Genomic DNA, 20,492 nt, shown 5'->3' with positions numbered 1-20,492 from the left:
TGATGTGTTACAAATGGTTGCTCCGGGACAACAGCTGCTGTGTGGCTCCCAATGACTTACAACTCGTCTAATTAATGTTACACTTACACAGCAAATCGAAACATATTGTTACATTTACATTTATTTGATTTTGTTTTTTGGTATGCTTTAGTATAGTAACCAATTCTCACTATTAACTATTTGTTTATTAGCGTGCCTATTATTAGGTACTTAGTGCTTATAAAGCACATATTCTGCATGACCATATTCTACATCTCCAATTCTACCAAATACTTAAACTTAACAACTACCTACAAACTATTAAAAAGCAGCAAATTAGGGGTTTATTGAGGGAAAAGTTGTAGATAATGGTTTGTTAATGGCGAGAATTGGACCTCAAAATTTTTTTCATCAGAATATCAGACAACTTCCGAGCCCTCATTAATTACCATTACATTTTAATAGTTTATGCCAGGATTTCCCAAATGGTGGGTTTTGAGATAACTGTTTGTGTGTTGTTGAAAAGAAAATAACAATTAATTAAATTGAATATATAACATTAAATTAAATTAAATGGGGCTGCACAATTAATGAATAAAACTAAAATAGCTATATATCTTATCAAAACACAACTAATACTATCAATACAGTCTTTTGTGAAAAATTTCTGAAATTTTTTGTCAATTTCATCGATATTCTGCCAAAACGATTTGACATGTTAATATCTTAAGGGTTTTATTATGAATAACTGAATGCAAAAAATAATTGTATTGCAACTTGTGTTGTGTAAATGAACTTATAAAGAGTGAACTAACTTAAAAGTATCTATTTCCATTAGCAGTAGAGTGTTCTTCATTCTCAGCAATATCAATATTAGATATGTGTTTGTGTGTTGTTGAAGTTAAATTGAAATTTAATTAAATTTATTATATAGCATTAATAAATATTTTATATAAATATGTTACAAATAAAACAATTATTTATTTTGATAAATAATCCAAATAAAATACTTTAGATATTTTAGAAAGATTAGATATTTCATCTGTCTACTTGCATGGTATGCAACCCTTAACCGGCAACAGACAACCACGCAGAACATGCAAATAGGTCTTTAAATTATTTAAATATTAACTTGCTTTATGTACGTTAAGCAGTTCGGCAGTTGGAAACACCTGGGTTATAGCATAAAAACTACTCAATAGCTTACACAACATAAGCCTTTTCAATATTGAATTATTTCTAAACGTGTTCTGGGAATATGTCTAATTTGTTATGGGTCCCTTCTTATTTATTTTATTTTTTTAAACCTTGTTACACTTTGACATCCTTTTATAGCAATGGTAGTTTAATCTCTGATAAATGCAGACAGAAAAGTATTTCTTACAGTCTTTACACTTGACCTTAACCTCATTATGTCAATTCTGTTATAAGAAAAGATCCAAAGAAATAGTTTTTGTAAAAAAGCACAAGACTTATGGTGTGCTACAATAGCATATACCAGATGAGGTGGCACATTACACATATCAAAACGTTTTGAAAGAGATATGATTTACAACTAATTTATGTGATCTACACTTTACAAATTGCCACACGTCCACAGGGAAATATACACAGAGATGCTAGTTTGGGCTTGTTGAACTCATTCACTCTAGATCAGAATCAGACACATTCCAGCATTAGGTAATTTGTCTGTCCAGACTGAATATGAAACTGCTGTAAGATTTGCCAATATGCACGGCCAATCAGAACATATTTGATGTGGAGATTTCATTGTGGACACACCTAATCAGTTCAATGCTGTAATAGAAAAAAAAAGCACCATTAAAGTAGTCCAGCCATATGCTATATTCCAACATGAAGAGATAAGGCAACCCCCAAGTTAAGAAGACCAGTAATAATAGTTTGTTTTTAATAATTAATATGGGTTTTCTTAGCTTAAGGGTTTGTTGCAAGCAGGGCCAAACCTCCAGTGAGCTGTTAACTCAAGAATCGTTGCAAATGAATAGTTTCAGTTAATGCGTTGAACTCATTTTAAGTTTAGATTTGTGAAAGACGATCCATTCACTGATCTCCGCTTCTTCAGTTCAGTTCACTGGAAGGGAAGATTATCAGCCACGACTTAAAGTATATTTGCATTCTGACACAAAGCTACTGTGTGGCTTCAGAGTGCTTGGGATATAGTGCACAACTAACACAAACTAGTTTTATGATCATTTCTTTGTCATTTCTCTGTCATTTTGGTGGTCACTCTGTATAATTAAAAGACATAATCCTTTTGTTTTCAATGCATGCAGAATGCGAGTTTGACATGACACAAATGTGAATAAATAGTGATCTTACATTTCAGTTGTATTGGTGTAATCTCATTAATATATTTAGGTTGATTCAGTAATGTTACATAACGTTTTTGATTTGAATGCATTTAATTTATTTAGATGTTACCACATGAGGCACATTTTTAAGTTATAATTTTTTCGCTGTATCCACCCTAATGGTCACACTTTATTTTAAGGTCCAGTTTTCACTATTAACTACGACTTTTCCATCAATAAACTCCCAATTGTCTGCTTATTAATAGTTAGTAAGGTAGTTGTTAAGTTAAGGTATTGGGTAGAGATTAAGGGAGCTGAAATATGGTTATGTTATAAGGCATTAACGTGCTGTATAACTAATAAACAGCCAACATGCTAGTAAAATGCATGCTAGTAAGCAAGTAGTTATTAGTGAGAATTTCATTTAAATGAAAATCTGGCCAGTTTTACCGTATGTACACTTAGATAGTCCTATAAAGTACATAACCTATACATATATGACCTCTCAGTTTTTAACAAACACATGACAACATGTGCACACATACATACGTCTGGCAGATCATGTAAAGCTGATTGTCAAATGGTTGAAAAGTCGCTGATGAAGGATTGTTCTTTTTGCATACTTCATCAAACCAACAATGTACTATAAAGAGACCCATATATAGGCCACACGTGACTGACCACACACACACACACACACACACACACACACACACACACACACACACACACACACACACACACACACACACACACACACACACACATCTCTGTGGACCTGTGTGTCAAACTGTATGAATTTTGAATGATGCAGCCTCTTAAATGTGCATCGCCAACAGAAATCCCCTATAAACCCAGGAAAGCAGCACATGGACACATACATATTTGCACAGGAAATGCTCGAATCAAGAAGGATTCTGGTTCTTAATGAACCATTGACAAACTATAATCATTAACCAGCATCGTTTGCATACAGACAAAACAGATTGTAATTGCATTACACGAAGTAGCCTGCAGTTAATAACTCGATTTTTATATTTTCTGAGGAAATTGTCAGAAGCATTGCGCCACAAAACTCTGTGTTGTGCTACAATATTAAAGCGGTGACACCTTGGTTTAATATGGTGTACTGTTGCAGTTGCTAGGGATGTAGTCAGTTGAAGTTCTGACTGGTATTTAGTATGTTGCAATGCAGTTGCCAGTGTGTTAATGTCATTGCTAAGGTTTTCTGAGTGATTTCTAGATGTTTATACTTCTAGATTAATTAGTTTTTACCATGTTGCTATGAAGTTGCAAGACAGTTCTTGGTGCTTAGAAGTTGGTCATAACTTTGTTGCTATGCAGTTGCTAGAGTGTTCTGATTGGTTAATAGGAATTATCATAAATACAAGTTTCCTAGTTGGAAATTGGACATGAATGGCCTCCCTATGCATATTTACAACAAGGAAATTCAGTGATAATTTTGATACCTGGAGATAATTTAGATAGCGTCATGAATGTTTATATTGTTACCAATGAACGGAACGCTACACTTTATTCAAAACCTGTTGAATAGCTAGACTAAATATCTTTAAATAAAATTTCCCCAAGAAACAGGCAAGAATTAATAGGTTGTCCACCATGAGGTTGTCCAGCCTTTGACTTCCACAGTATTTTTTTATACTAAGGAAGTCTGTGGTTACCGTCAACTGTTTGGTAACCAACATTCTTCAAAATATCCTCTTTTGTGTCCAACAGCTGAGAGAAATTCATACAGGTTTGGAACAAGTGGAGAGTTAGCAAATGATGAAGGAATTTAAATTTTTGGGTGAACTATCGCTTTAATCTTATATATGAGTATTAGTGAAGCTTGCTTAGGCCAGAACTGCTAAACACTGAGAAAATTATGTCAGTGGTTGTTTTGTACATGACAATCAAATGATAAAACTGTAAATCTCAAAGGCTCACCACAAAGAACATTTTGTTCCTCTAGCAAATCTCTGTGCAATAACCTCTTTCTGAGGACAAATGCTGGAGAGTTGAAGCCCACGCTAGAGGAAAGAGAGAATGAAACCTGTTGTCCAAGACCACTGGAAACACCTTTTCCTGATCCCTCATTGGCTTAAACAATTTTGAGATCCCTTACATAATCTATTCCCCTTCACCTCCACTCCTGCATCCCATTCCAGCATCAGTGAAAAATACTGCTCTTTAAAAGAGTGGCTTTCCTTCGCTGGAATGCATTTTGCCACATGCTCCAGAGACTCGCCTGCAGTCTGGTTTCCTTTATGAGGGGGTGAAAGAGTCTTCAGTTTTCCTTGCGCCAACCTAAATTCCTAAAACTGCTGTATTGTTTCTGCAAATGTGTTTCTAATTTTTGCATTCTTAAATTTTAACCCTGTACTGTGAGCTAATTTAGAGTCAGAGGAATTAGCCAACTATTTATAAAATCTTTGGGACATTTAATCAACAGGTCCTAGTTAAAATTGGTTAGACATTTTAAATGGTTAAAATTTTAGATTGGTAGTTTGAAGGGTATACAAATTATTCCCATGTGCCATCTTGCGTGCTGCATTTGCTAACATTATATGCTGATGAAAAGGCTGAGGATTTTAGTCAGCTTTGTTCCAAAAACCAGTGAACTGCCAGACTGCATTCTAAGATACTTTGTTTTGGCCAAATTGTTTAGGCAGCAATGTATGTATCCTTCACAAAGAAGCCAGTGCCACAATGCTTTGCGACTATGTCAGCAGAAATAATCATGTAACAAAGCAGATCCATTTACATTTAGTCATTTAGCAGACACTTTTATCCAAAGCGACTTACTAAAACCGAAATGAGGACAATGGAAGCAATCAAAATCAACAAAAGAGCATTGATACGCAAATCCTATAACAACATAGTACACGTAGCAAGGGTTTTTAAAATCATATAATGAATAAAAAGAAAAGAGATAGAATACAAAAAGAATAGTGAAGCTAGTGTTAGGTTTTTCTGTTGTTGTTTTTTTTTTTTTTTTTTTTTTTTTAGTAGTAAGGTTTTTTTTTAGTAGTTGGTAAATGAATAGAGTGCATGTCTAAAAGGGGCAAGTTTTTTCTTCTTTTTTTTAAGAATAGAATTTGAATAGAGAGTGCTAGAGTTAGAGGGTCAAATTAAGATGGAAGAGATGTGGTCTGAGAAAGTCAGCTGATCATCAATCAAAACTCTCCAAGGTTTCTGGCTGCTTTTGAAGGAGTTATGGTTGATGTACCTAACTGGATGGTGAAACTGTGATGAAACTATGGGTTTTCTGGAACCACAAGCAGTTCTGTCTTGGCAAGGTTGAGTTGAAGGTGATGGTCCTTCATCCAGCAAGAAATGTCTGTTAGACAAGCTGAGATGCAAGCAGCTACCATCGGATCATCAGGATGGAATTAGAGGTAGAGTTGAGTGTCATCAGCATATCAGTGATATGAAAAGCCATGTTTCTGAATGACAGAGCCTAGTGATACCATGTACACAGAGAAGAGAAGTGGTCCAAGAACTGAGCCCTGAGGCACCCCAGGAGTTAGATGAGTCAAGAGTTTCATTAATAGATTGTAAGTTTTATTTTTTTTTGGGGGGGGGGTCACACTTCAGTTTGGGGACCAGTTCTAACTAATAACAAACTATTAACTATGACTTTTTCCCAACATAATAAGCAGTTTAATAACTATGACTTTTTCCCAGAGTAATTTTTTTATATATATATATTTTAATTAATATTTACTAAGATAGTTGTTAAGTTTAGGTATGTGGTCGGATTAAGGGTTCTAAAATATGGTCATGCGGAATAAGGCATTAATATGTGAGAATTGTGAGAATTTCAGCCTAAAATACACATATTTATACAGGACAGGATATATCTTGAATATCTGAGGTGGTTGTCCACTGTCACAAATCAGTTTTTGAAAGTACTGATATTCCATGTGGTCAAAAAATTAAGGCTACGAAAACTGCATGTATAATAACTGAAGGATTTGAGAAAAAAGTTTTTAAAAAGTTTTAAATAAAGCCTATAATATATCACTGTGTGGTAAATGAATTATTTGTGAGAAAAGTTTTTGTATAGTTTTAAATAAAGCCTATAATATATCACACATATTATGAAAAAATTTAAATGCCTATATATATTAAATATGATCTTACATTTGAAATATTTCTATACAATTTGAAAAGTTATTTTAAATTCAAAATTTTGTCTATGCATGTTTATTAGAATATTTTTGTTTATTAGCTTAGCGACACACAATGTAATGTCAAACTTTTGCAATAGTGAATTGAGTAAAAAAAAACATTTAATTTTAAAAAGTGCAGCACAGAATGCAAGGGTCTCGAGACGCGCTTTTGAGATGTGTGCTTTTTCCACCATGCCTTCAAAGTCCCTGTCCCAAATCACACCCTAAACCCTCACAGTCTGCCTCTGAGTCCACACTTTCATAATTTAATGCCGCTTTGACTGTTGGGTAGAAGTCTGCCACGGAGCTCACCTCAGTGCGGGCTCAGCAGAAATGAGCATTGTGGCTGCATAGTGGCCGCAAAGGGAAAGCTAAAATGACGAATGGGGCATCCTATGGCCTCTCAGTCTTAACGGACATGCGCATGTGGCAGCCATTGTAAGTCCGCAAGACCCTAAGTGCACATGAAGTGTGTCATTTGGGACAGGGCCATATAAAACTGTTGCCATACCAACTAGCAGCTGTAATCAAAATCTTCTGATTGCTCCACTGTTTTGGAACTGACACTGACATCACTCATCGTCAGTTCCAAAACAGTGGACCAATCAGAAGACCCCGGAGGTGGGGCAAGTATTGCAAACTTTTGTTTACACAAGCACGTTGGCATGGCAACTGTTTGCGGAGGAGGCATTCTGCTCTGCAATTTTTTTAAAAACCATTCCTGAACATTCCCGTCAATGCGTCTCTCTATGTGTTTTAAGGTGCAAATCTTAAAAACACTGTGCTCACATGCAAAACGCTGCAAAAGACTCAAGCAATACTGTCATACATATCTGTCCAGTGCATGTTTACTTAGAAAAACAATGGAAAAGCAGTGAATCAGAATGGAAAAATGCATTCTTTGTGAACAGCCCTTTGAATAGCTGCTTATTTAGATAATAGACAGTTTGGCACAGAACTTCTGTCAGGCTCAAATAACATTTTAACTATGTTAACATTGCACACATACATGTACTGCCAAACTTTGTTATGATTTATCACATCATTTAATCACACCTAAAACTGGTGCCTGCAACAGAGATGAGTTCAAAACCAGTCCGTGTTCAGAGCCATGATGTGAATCACTGCAGGGTGAGGTGCAGAATGATGTTATTTCATAGTGTTGCTCTGCTGGTGGTTTCCCTGCTGACGTAATGTGGCTTAATGAAACACATCATGCCTAGAGAAACACCCCATGCCCTGCAGCACAAAGACTTACTGTACTCCACATAAAACAATCCGGCCATAATTCCACTCAGTAGAACATGACATGAGTCACTTCAAATGTCATATTATGACATTAGCTGGCATAAGCACTACACTTTGACGCAAGGCTTTAAATCTCTTTGGCATAAAGGCAACTTCAGCTACATCAAGGTCAAAAATAGGCATGGTTCAGGGATCTCACTCAACAGGGAAAAACGTGAATGCATATGAAAACTCAATAACCAGATCTACATCAGATGACAAATGAATAGTAACTGACCCCATGCAAAACTGCGCCAAGGTGTTTCTCATTGGTTTGAAAAGGAGCACAAATCATAATCAATTTAACTGACAATTTAAGCAACAAATCCATTTGATGACAATTATTAATAATTCTTCAAAAAAATCTAATTAATTAATGTTAAATGTCTATTTACTCTGCTTTTGGAAAAAAATGGGGGTCGGTTTAAATTGTTTTGCTTTCTTTCTGTCTGTCTTTTTTTTTTCTTTTTTTTTTTTGAAAGAAAAAATACTTTTATTAAGCAAGGGTGTGTTAAATTGATTTTAAAAAGTGATAGTAAAGACATTTTACAACATATTTCTATTTGGAATAAATGCTGTTCTTTTTAACTTTTTATTCATCAAAGAATCATAAAAAAACAAAGTATCACAGGATACAAAAAAAGCAGCACAGCTGTTTCCAGTATTGATAATAAATCATATTAGAATGATTTTTGAAGGATCATGTGACACTGAAGACTAGTTTTGCATCACAGGAATTAATAACGTTTTAAAATGTATTCAAATAGAAAACTGTTATTTTAATTTATTGTAATGATATTTATTTATCTTTCTTACTTTTTTTTGTGCTTTTTTTGTAATATATGTGGAGTTTTTGTGACTAATAAGATTCTTTTTTAGAAAATTTTAAATATATAACATATCTAAATTTTTTGACTGGCAGTGTCTATTATTACTCTTATTATTTTTAAGAGTTCACTACAGCCTCAACCATTTAACACTGGTCCTCAAATTATTGTAGGGGTTTGTACAGTTTATTCATGTTGTTAATCAGTGTTTCTAACATGAAAAAAGGTTAACATCCTATACATTAGCTCACATGTTTGCTAAGAGACCCTATTTTGTTGGTGATTCATGAAAACATTCTTTCATTGCTATTTTCAGTTGAGTCTCACTTTCAGCAATCATAATTCATAGTCGTGCGCATGTGACAAGGACAAGGTGGGCTCAGAGTGGGATCTCCCACAGTGGACCACAGCATTGATTACTGTCCCCCAGCAGGGACCCCAGTGGAGACAGAAGCAGCAGCATGGAATAGACCAGCTCTCCCTGAGTCTAATCCAGTCTGCCTGCTGCTCCACTTCAGATGAGCCTACAGCACGCTTCTCTGACAGAACCACCAAACCACTGTCACAACACTCCAACAGTCTGACTGTTAGCTGGTCCGCAGCGTGAACCCACAGCATTCTGGGGAAGGGTTATGTTGAGCATATGCTTTAAATATGCTAATTATAGTGAGAAGACCATCTCTTAATTCAAATTATGAAACAAATTCGATTCAGCTATAAAGCAGCTCTTCGGAAGACAAGTTTTGTTCTCATCCAGTTCTCAAAAGAATCAAATTAAATAAAATAATAATTATTATTATTAATAGGCAAACATCACTAATATTTTCTCCAAAAAAAAAAAAAAAAAAAATGTTCAAATACAGTTCAAATACTCCATTTTGTCAACAGATGTCCTTAAATATCTGACTAAATTTGAGTAGATTAATCCACCATTAATGCATCACTCAACCATATAGCTCTGCTTTATGATATATGTGTCCTATTGAAAAGCAGGAGCTTGGGGAATATTCTGTTGACTAAATTAAATCAATAGACATATCAGCTCACAGTCTCTCTTAACAAACACTGGCAAACTGGCATGTAGGTCATCCCATGCAGTCTGATCTTTGCACCTTCAGCCGTTGAAGTTTCTAATTTGACTGGAAAAAAAAGAGCAGTGCTTAACCTGCTGATCCAGTCTCAGATATGCAGTTCACTTCTGAGAATGAAACAAACTGTAGATTATATTAAGATTATATGAGATTTTATTTGCTATATAAAGTCTTGGAGCTTTACGGTTATGAGCGGTGTGCTGCTCTCTAAACATACGATTTTACAGAGCAGTTTATTATATAAACAAGTTATTAAGTTATCTTAATATCTGAAAGAAATAGACATACTTTTTAGGCCTTAAAATAAAAACAAGCATAAAAACTGTGTACAGATGTCACTGTGTACACCTAGTAAGAGTGTTTTTGTTATTAGACAAAATTAATCATGTTAATGTTTTTTAGACGTTTTGTCGCTAAATATATTACATAAACAATGAATGCAATGCTTTTCGATCTTAATGATATGACACATCTTAATGCCAGGTTAACCCTTATAATGATCACACCACATTTATCTTCTGCATTATAAATCTGGTGGTCTTACCTTGATTATCTTCGTCCATATCTGCAGATGAATGCTAAATAATGAAATGATGTGATGAGAAGGCGCTCCAGACACAGATGTATGCTTTATAATGAGGGCTTTAGGATATGCTGTATTTACAAACAGCTCCTGTTTTATGCGGAATGTTAAACGGCATAAACTGATATTGTATCTCAGTCCTCCTTTAAATCCGTGACCCGATGTATTTCTGCACGAATGGGGGATACAGCCCTTCTCGGTGGCTTGGATCAATAACATCCAGCGGAATAAGCGCTCGAGACACACAGGCATCTGTGTTTCGCAGCGACCGTCACACGTCATCACACCCGCCCCGCCCCTTACACGCGAATTTACCAATCCTACTAAGACAAAGGCTTGCTGCATGAATATTAATTAGGTAATGCTGACGTTGCTTGGTAACCGACTTGAAGCCGGTTCTTAATATTCATGACCTCTTAATTGTTTACATCAAATCAAATACTTTTATTGTCACATCACCACAGCACATGTGCCTTAGTGAGTGAAATTCTTGGGAGCGTGCTCCAGACAGTGAAAAAAAAAAAAATACATATAAACCATAACAGATGACAATGTGATATAAACCATAACAGATGACAATGTGCATTATACACACAGTGTACTATTAGACATAGCTACTTACAGTTATCACTACATATTATAAACAGTTTGTACATACTTACAGTTAGCAATAAACATTATACACAGTATGTATACATTCTAAATTATGTAGACATATATACACATAAAATATGCGAAGGTGCAACAGATTATACATGAACTGGATACGCAGAATGTCACATATAATATTAACAAACACGACACGTACGCACAGATGCAAAGCAGAAAATAAGATACGTAATACATTAAAAGAGATAAAAAATAAAGTAATTACCTTATATACAAGATATAAGAAATATACAATTCTTCACCCTACAAACGCTTTCCTTTCAGCCAATCAGGACAGACATCGCAAAGCGTAATTAATATTCATAAGCCAAACCTTCACTTTAGTACAACTCGTTTATCCCTTCATTCATTGTAGTGTAGCTCTGATACTGAGGGAAACAGAAATGCTAGTGGATTTTAATGCACTATAAAACTCGCATAGGCCACTTATACAAGTGTACATGTAATAATTATTTATTCGCAACAAAACCAAAAAGAAAAAAAAAAGTGGGGCCTCTAAAGTGTAGCCTATTATAGGAATAAAGAAAAAACATGACCAAATTTAAATTAATAATCATTTTATTACATTATCACATTCGAACAAGATTTTTAAAGATACAAGATTTTTAAAGATTCTTTTTAATGCTGATACAGTTTGGGAGTACAGTAGCATACCAATTCCCACATGAATAAATATAGTATATAGGCCTAATTTATAGTAAATACTATAGTGTTTTTGAACCATACTATAGTAAAGTACTTGAATTAGTTTGTTGCAGTTTACCCTGTACTAAGTTTTCTACAACTATATATTATACTACAAAACACTAAAGTTTACTGTATTCAAAACTAAAGTATACTACAGTATTTATCACAGTTTATCAGTTTAATACTACAGTATGCTGTAGCATTCATTAACAAAGTGTTGTAAATACTACAATATAATACACTTTACTATAGTATGGTTCAAAAACACTATAGTATTTACTATAAATTACTATAGTATTCTTACAGGTGGGATGGCCTTAAAAGTAACAAAGATGGACTAAAAGCAACAAAATAACAGCAATAAAAAGAATGTTGCAACTCTTTTATACAGACCTAAAACTGACTGAGAAAACAGCACACGAGGGTGAAGTGAATCAGATTGGAAAACATTCCTCATTACAGCTGAGAGGAGAATGTTATTCTCTTACAGTGAGGAAAATAAAACTCAGGAAAGACGTATCTCTCATATAACGGGTGATGAAAAATGTCTGAAGGGGCTGATGGTGTGGACGTTCACAACACTGTGCTTGCGTTTCTCCGACACATGGATTCAATTACGGCACGCCGGCCTCTCAGACGAAAAGAGCTGCTCTCTTTATACACATTACCAAACTCCTCAAGAATGAAGTTAGCCGTTTATTTCTCGGCCTCATGAAATTTTCTTCTTTAATATTCACAAATCAACATGTGAAGTAGAAGCAGATATGATGAGAAGAAGAAGGACAGCACCATTACACAGATTGCATTTTAATCTTCAACAATAGCGATGGATCAATATTTGTTTTCCTGCCCTGTATAGACATTTTTAACAAAATCATCACTGCCAGTTCCTACTAAAAAACTTCCAGTCTCGAGAGTGTGAAAAAATGTGTGTTGGTGGACAGAGTGGGAGTTATAATGAATGTGTGTGAATGAGGACTTGAGGGAGCCTCAGGTTTTGGGGGAGTATTTCCTGTTCTGGGAGCAGATGTCTAACGCAGTGCAGGAAACACTCTGTTTTCCCAGTTTTCCTTGCGTGGGACACTCTTTCAGCCAGAGTTTGGAGCACAAGCCCTGATTTGAATATATCAAAGCTGCAGACTGAAAATAGGTCATATGCGTAATCTTTGCTGCACAAATATGGTCAAAAACATAAATCCGGAACAACTGTCTGTTTCTCCCATTGGTCGGTTTGAGAGGCTTTAGGTGGAGTGGTGCATGACTGATTGCAGCATACTAATTGCATTAGCTGCACTCTGCACGAGTTGCTCAATGCTCATGTTATCATTCGTACTTTAGCTTCTCACTGGAAGTCACATGTCATATTTTGATTAGAATCATCTACATGTCTGTCAAGACATGTTTTGTTCCAAACGTACATCATGATTACATTTAGTAATGGCATGTAAGCATGCATTAAGCATGTGGCGGGTTGAATATTTCCCAGCGTGCTCTGCACCAGAGGCTGCCGCCCTCGGGCAGCACATGTCTGGCAGAATATGGCTCCAGTTGGGGCACGCTGACTGAGTTCATGTGGCCTGATTGAGCAGTCAGACAAACACGTTTTCATCTGCTCCAGTGTCTTCAGTCGGGTCACCCCTCACCCCAGCACCTCAACACACCCAACCACGCTGAATCTGTGCGTAACTTGTCCCTCGCTGTTTGTGCTACAGACAGGAATGATGCCTCAAATAATGTGTTTTGCGGAGAAAGGGTATGCTTATACAATCAGATTTCATTTGGTACAATCCATAATCAGAAGATATATAATTAGGGATCAAGAATATCATACAAACTCATATTGGTCTGCATATATATATATATATATATATAAAATCTGCAACCAGCCCATACTAAGACTGTTCTCAGACTAATTCTCCAGAGAAGAACAGGCCAGGGGAAGAGCGTGCATCCTGTGGATTTATAGTTCCTGAAGGTTGGGGAAAGGGGCACAAGGGGGTCAGAGAAATGGGACATCCTGCGTGGATAATACTGGTGGTCATACATACTGTCACATTCCTTCCACTGCAGACTAAACTAGAGTAAATTCACATGAAGTGCCTGTGGACACATGATTGGAGAGGTCTGTGATTGCCGGGGGAGACTGTGTGGGATTCTACATTGTTTTTGTCCTTTTACTTTTATTGATCTATTACATGACGCTGTTGTAAAACCTGGCAGCCGCTGTCTGCTATTCACTGTATAAAAAAATACTGTGTTTACATGTGCACCAATAATGTGATTTTTTTCCCCTCAATTATCAGAATACAGTCTTAAGTAAGATGTTTACATACCTGTTTATTGGGATTAAAATCAGCATGCACACATATTTCTCTATCATTATTCCTTTCCATTTAAATCTAAGTGTTATGTAAAGTTTAATCACAGTAGTGCCTAGGTCTCATTATATATAATCTCTTCATCAGGGTGCATGCATTTGTTTAATTTACAACTTATTACTGTATATTTTATTGAGTGATGTAAAAATAATATATACTTTGACTACTAAAACCTGCTTTATTGCATATTAAAATGTACTGATAATCACTATGATAACACAGGCTGATAATACAGAGTGAATCATAAGTGGTCTGTCCATTAAACACAAAAGCTGCAGCCAAGATTGCATACTTCACTACTATATAGTAGGCAAAAAACAGTATGTGACAGAATATGTAGGCTATGTCTGAATTCACAGTAGTCATACAAGAATCGTCAAAAAGTACCAGGATGACCTACTACTTCCGGCGTGATTCTGAATTGTGCTTACAAGGGATACGTTACTATCCCATGAGGCTACGGGACAATAGTAGACTGCATTCATTCTACACACATTCATACTATATAGAACTTACTCTTTTTGCAGTCTCAAAGTAATTCGGCTACTTATTCAAAATATATATATATATTTTTTTTTTTTTGGGGGGGGGGGTTTGGGTTTACTGTGAATTTACTGCAAATTCACAGTTAGGACTATTTTAGCACTATGCTTGTTTTTACATGAATGCATTGGCTGAAATATAGCAAATGGGAAAAATTTCCAAAAACTGCTAATTTTAGCAAAGAAATATTAAAATGAAAAAAAATCATAAATGCCTCTGGTGTAATAAATGTGTCATGGCCATGTTATATGCGCACAACATCAAAGCTTCAAACAGACTATTAGAAAGCATCGCTTGCTCCAATTAGACATTTCCTGTAGGCTATCGTTTGATTCATTGTCACAATTCCTTTTCAATTTGAAGGTCAATCATTACACATCCATACACAGCAAATGTATAATGCGTAGCCCTAAGGATGTACTTGCATGCTGCTAAGCCTGACCTTGTTAAAAATGCTCAGTTTATTTCTGAAAGATGGTCAAAATATGCAAAAATTGAATGCATTTGCTGATTTGTCTTCTCTGTTGTAAACAGTCCGTTTTAGTTAACTCCATTAAAACATTTCAGTGAGCAAATCCTCATCTGTAAATCCTCTTTTTTTTTCAAGTGTGCAGGGAAAATCCTGTATGTGTGGAGGGGGGTTGACATGCAAAGAATTAGGCAGTTGCCTTGGTAACAGTATTTTAAACTAGCCTGCTATCAAACAAACGCTGCTGAACTTACTGGATGAGGAAAGCTCAGAGTCAAGTCTTAAACTCACCTACCTTTTTTTCTGAGTAACAGAAAGTCTAGTCAGAGGTATTTTTTCCCAATAAATAGTTACTTAAAAACCCTAAATTCACCAGACAACAATCAGTGTTTACTATTTATGGTCCTTTACTTGGCTATACAGATTAAAGTTGTTAAAGGATTAATTTTTTTTCTTGTGCTTAGTTCAAGGTTCGGATGATGGATTCAACAATTGCTGTAACTGCATCATTATATGGTTAAAACTTCACTGAAATGCGTTTAAAATAGATGTGAATGTACTGTAAAGCATTTTATTTTTATTTTTTTTAAATCTCCCGGTTTATTGGACCTTGTTATATTTAGTGTCGTGGATTCAGCATCATACAAAACTAAAGCACACATTTTTTGGTTACTGATGCCATAATAAATGCACTATACAGTCAGATAGTATTGTAGTATTTATTCAGCAGGTAAACGTTTCATATAATTGTGTTACAGAGATGTGGATGGAGTTTTGTATTGTGTGAATGGACATCATTATAAACAGCGCTGTTTATTTCTGTAAAAATTTCATGAGGTAAAAAATAACTTACTGCACATTTAAATTCAGAATATGCTAATCTGATCTGTGCTTTAAGAGCTAAATTGTTTTTAAAGGTACAGTCAAATAAATAAATAAATAAGGTATTAACAAAAATATATATAAAATAACAACGGTGAGGAAGATGAAAAAAAGATTCAAAGATTCATCATTGTTCCAAGCTTTGGTTCTAAACAGTGTATGAGATATTATTACCCTGTCCTTCCTTTAAAATATATTTTTGCTATTACTGACACTTCCAACCAATTCTAAGTCAGTGGAATCTATTCTCATGTTCTTTCTTTTTAAATCCATAAACAGACGTTTTCAAACTTGCTTCCTTAATGGAAATTTACTTAAATTTTCTCATTAAATTAATAATAAAATGTTGCAGATTCCTGAAACAATCTGAAAAATGTTTTGGTGATACTATTAAAGACGTTTAATCTCCTTTCCTCTACTTATTTAAATCATTATTATTATTATTAGAAACTGTTATAATTTAATTTATATTTAATTCAGTAATGTATTTAGTGTATACATTTTTTGTGTATCTTTTCACTTTGTTTGTTACATTTTGTTCCTTGATGTTCTCCTGAAAGGTGTCTTTTCTGTTTCCATAATAAAAAGATTTTATTTCACAAAATAAATATCGAAATAGTTCAAAAAAGGACGAATGAGATTGTGCCCTCTAGTGTCGAAAAAATAACCTAGTCATTTTTCTTTCTCTCAGAGTTATTTTGTGTAAAGGAACTTGAGAAACGCCTACTTTCTGTGGTAACTGATAGAAACTTTTATTAAACTTGGAACATTCATTAAACAATATAAAAAGCATCATCTCAGTTACAGTATAAGGCAAAAAAAAAAAAAAAAAAAAAAAAAAAAAAAAAAAAAAAAATCACACACAAAAAAAGAATTGTTTAAATCACAGTACATTCATAATCCTCCCAAAATGCATGTGCCATGTAATGTACATATTGAATAATAACAAACACACAAACAAATAAATCCATCTATATAGACAAATCCCTGTAGTTTTCTGTAACAGTAGCCACTGTGTTAGTGAGTAAATGACGGAGGTGAATGGTGGAGTCCGTCCCACTGTGAGCTGTCATGCGGTGACTAAACAAGCCCCCAAAAAACAACAACAAAAAAAAACAATATATTAATCTAAATTATTCCTGAAGTGCAAAACTGAAATGTGTGAAAAAAATACATTTTAACACACTTTTTATCATGCATTCCCTCTGTGTTAAAAGTGCCCTGGAGAACAGCAACTCATCCCAAACGTGTATTTTGAGTCTGACGGTCCCGTACCATCCAACAGCTGAGCATGAGGTATTTACCTTTCTAAAATAAAGAAAATAACGTGAAACTGTGAGAGATGTATCATCATAAGTTCCTAGTCATCTCCTCTGATGAAGCAGATGTCCATTTTGCACAAATAATTCCTACTGGTATCCCAGTCAGCATGTTTTTGTCTGAGTGTCTCCGAGCTATAGATAATTCATGAGCTTCACTGATGAAGTCTGTGGAAACCATAGAGTTGAGAGCCATTACTGGGCTTCGGTTCAACGAGGTGAAATATCAAAGCAGCAGCTATTCAGTGTCAATCAATGTATCTCAATGTGAACCTGAAAGAGGGACAGAAATGAGATTTTAGCATAAATTATGAGAACTGAACATTACGAACAGTAAAAAGTAAGCTCCTACAATTTATAAAATGGACTGTAGAATAAATATATTGGGTCATTCCATGTCAACTCAACCAGAGGTCCCCAAACAGGTATGTCCTATACAATTGTTTTGATAGAGCGAAACAAAATACATTTCTAACTTCAGCATTACTTATTCTTCACACATTCCTTTTAAATTAAATATGTATCAGCTGTATACAAAATGACCAACATTTGGTTTTCTCCCCATGGAAATAGGTAATATACAACCATCTGAATATGGAGCCTCATTGAGATCCTATATGTCTGGGACTGAATGATGTAGGGTGTTGAAAATAATGATTCCAAGAGAAAAGTTTATTAAGAACTAGAATCTAAAATCATACTGCGTTGCGATATCTTTAATACTTCTTGAGTTATAGGCATGCAAACTTTGGAGAAAGAATATTTATGGCACTCAGACATCTGTGTCCAATACAGTTGTTTTGACAGAAGTAAACACGATACATCTCTAGTTTCAACACTATTTGTTCTTCAGACATTCCTCTATAAAAGAAAAGTATCATATTTTTGTTTGCAGAATGACCCACATTTGGTTTTTGATGATTGTAAAAATTTGTACAATTTAACGATTTATAATGATGGTTTGGTTGGTTGGTTGGTTGGTAGATAGATAGATAGATAGTTGGTTGGTGGATGGAGATAGGATATAAGGTGAGAGACAGACAGACAGACATACATTCAGATAGATAGACAGACAGACAGACAATCAGATAATAGATAGATAGATAGATAGACAATCAGATAGACAGAGAGACAGACAGACATTCAATCAGATAGACAGACAGACAGACAGACAGACAGACAGAGACAGACATTCAGATCAGACATAGACAGATAGACAGACAGACAGACAGACAGACAGACATACAATCAGATAGACAGAGAGACAGACAGACAATCAGACAGATAGACAGACAGACAGATAGACAGACAGACAGACAGAGACAGACAATCAGATAGACAGACAGACAGACAGACAGACAGATAGATAGATAGATAGATAGACAGACAGACAAACAGACAGATAGAGACAGACAATCAGATAGATAGACAGAGAGACAGACAGACAATCAGATAGCTAGACAGACTGATAGATAGATAGATAGATAGATAGATAGATAGATAGATAGATAGATAGATAGATAGATAGATAGACAATCAGATAGACAGACAGACAGACAGACAGACAGATAGATAGATAGACAGACGGACAGATAGAGACAGACAATCAGATTGACAGTCAGACAGACAGACAGACAATCAGATAGATAGATAGATAGATAGATAGACAGACAGACAGACAGAGACAGACAGACAATCAGAGAGACAGACAGCCATACAATCTGATAGACAGACAGACAATCAGAGAGACAGACAGACAAACATACATACATACAATCAGATAGACAGAGAGACAGACAGACAATCAGACAGATAGACAGACAGACAGACAGAAACAGACAGATAGATAGATAGGTAGAGATAGATAGACAGACATAGATAGACAGACAGATAGAGATAGAGATAGACAGACAGATAGATAGATAGAGATAGATAGACAGACAGACAGAGAGACAGACAGACAGACAGACAGACAGACAGATAGGTAGATAGATAGACAGACAGATAGAGATAGATAGACAGACAGATAGATGGACAGACAGACAGACAGATATAGATAGAGATAGATAGACAGACAGACAGACAGACAGACAGATAGATAGATAGATAGATAGATAGATAGATAGATAGATAGACAGACAGACAGACAGACAGACAGACAGACAGACAGACAGACAGACAGACAGACAGAGATAGATAGACAGACAGATAGATAAAGTATTCAGGCAAATTATAAATCAGACAGAGAGAATGGCAGAATGACAGACAGAATCTCACCTGCAGTCGCACGTTAAACATCATGGAGGTGATAACATAGAGGTAAGGGAATCTGATTCTGAGTCTCCAGGCGAGATCAAAGAAGATGAGCAGAGTCCTGCTGAGCCCCTTAGAAAACACCCAGTACGAGCCGGACACACGCAGCACTAACTGCGACAGTCCCGCCATAAGAGAGCGCTTCACTGACCTCTCTCACACACGACACACGAGCCTGTGTTACTGTAAGCATTTACCGAGCAGATGAACTCAATCTCCACCCTGTTGTTATTATTATTCTGACTAGTAGGAAAGATGGACTCATGACCGGTTGTCATCAACTTGTACTTCCTGTCAACGTCAAAATAAGTGCACTGCTTCCTAGGAACACAGAAGGATAAGAAAGCAGATCAGCTTAGCCTTATTTAATTCCCCCCACATGAATGTTAAATAATTAAGGGAGCAAACGCTAATGAATTAAAACAAGTGGGAGCCTCTTGTAAGCGAACCGGATCATTAGACTTATTAATTCGGGAATCAAACAACAATGGTCACGCCCTTGCCTTGTTTTGATTCACTAAAAAGAACCGACTCAAAAGAATCATTCAATAATCTGACTACACTGATTCTGTTGGACGCTGCAGATTCTGAATGAACAGAAGTGTTTTTATGCCAAAATGTTTTAATTCTGTAAATCTGAGTTGCACCTATGTGACATTTAATAAAAGGGAAATATTTTTATGTACAATTTTTACTGAGCAGTTTTTGATCGGATTTTTTCTTTCTAATTAGAAAAAAAAGAGATACAAACCTAGGCCAAATAGTTTCAAGCTTCTGTGTTTTCTCAGGAAAATAAGTTATCAGAATAGTAATACTAGAATAGCAATTTTGCCTTCTTTTTGAGCACTATGTCACGTGTATTGTTTAGTCATTTCAAACCAATTTTCCTTTTGAATAGACTGTGGCATGTCTTATCATAATGCATATTATTTAATGAATCTGCTACTTCTATTGGCTAAATTTAGCATACATAAATGT

General features: G+C 35.3%; 1 protein-coding gene across 1 annotated transcript in view; it reads right to left on the bottom strand.

Moving 5' to 3' along the window:
- The window catches only part of cyth3b (cytohesin 3b), a 36,180-nt gene extending 25,661 nt beyond the window's left edge, over window positions 1-10,519 (bottom strand). Inside the window, exon 1 of the mRNA XM_042720937.1 lies at window positions 10,216-10,519. Coding sequence (XP_042576871.1) covers window positions 10,216-10,234 — 19 coding nt within the window. The 5' untranslated portion in view covers window positions 10,235-10,519. The remainder of the gene's footprint in view (window positions 1-10,215) is intronic.
- Between the last annotated feature and the right edge of the window lie 9,973 nt (window positions 10,520-20,492).

The sequence above is a fragment of the Cyprinus carpio genome, chromosome B3 (genome assembly GCF_018340385.1).
Source record: "Cyprinus carpio isolate SPL01 chromosome B3, ASM1834038v1, whole genome shotgun sequence".
Classification (NCBI taxonomy): Eukaryota; Metazoa; Chordata; class Actinopteri; order Cypriniformes; family Cyprinidae; genus Cyprinus; species Cyprinus carpio.
Note: the sequence above shows the minus strand (reverse complement) of the source record. Positions and strands in the feature narration are given on the sequence as shown.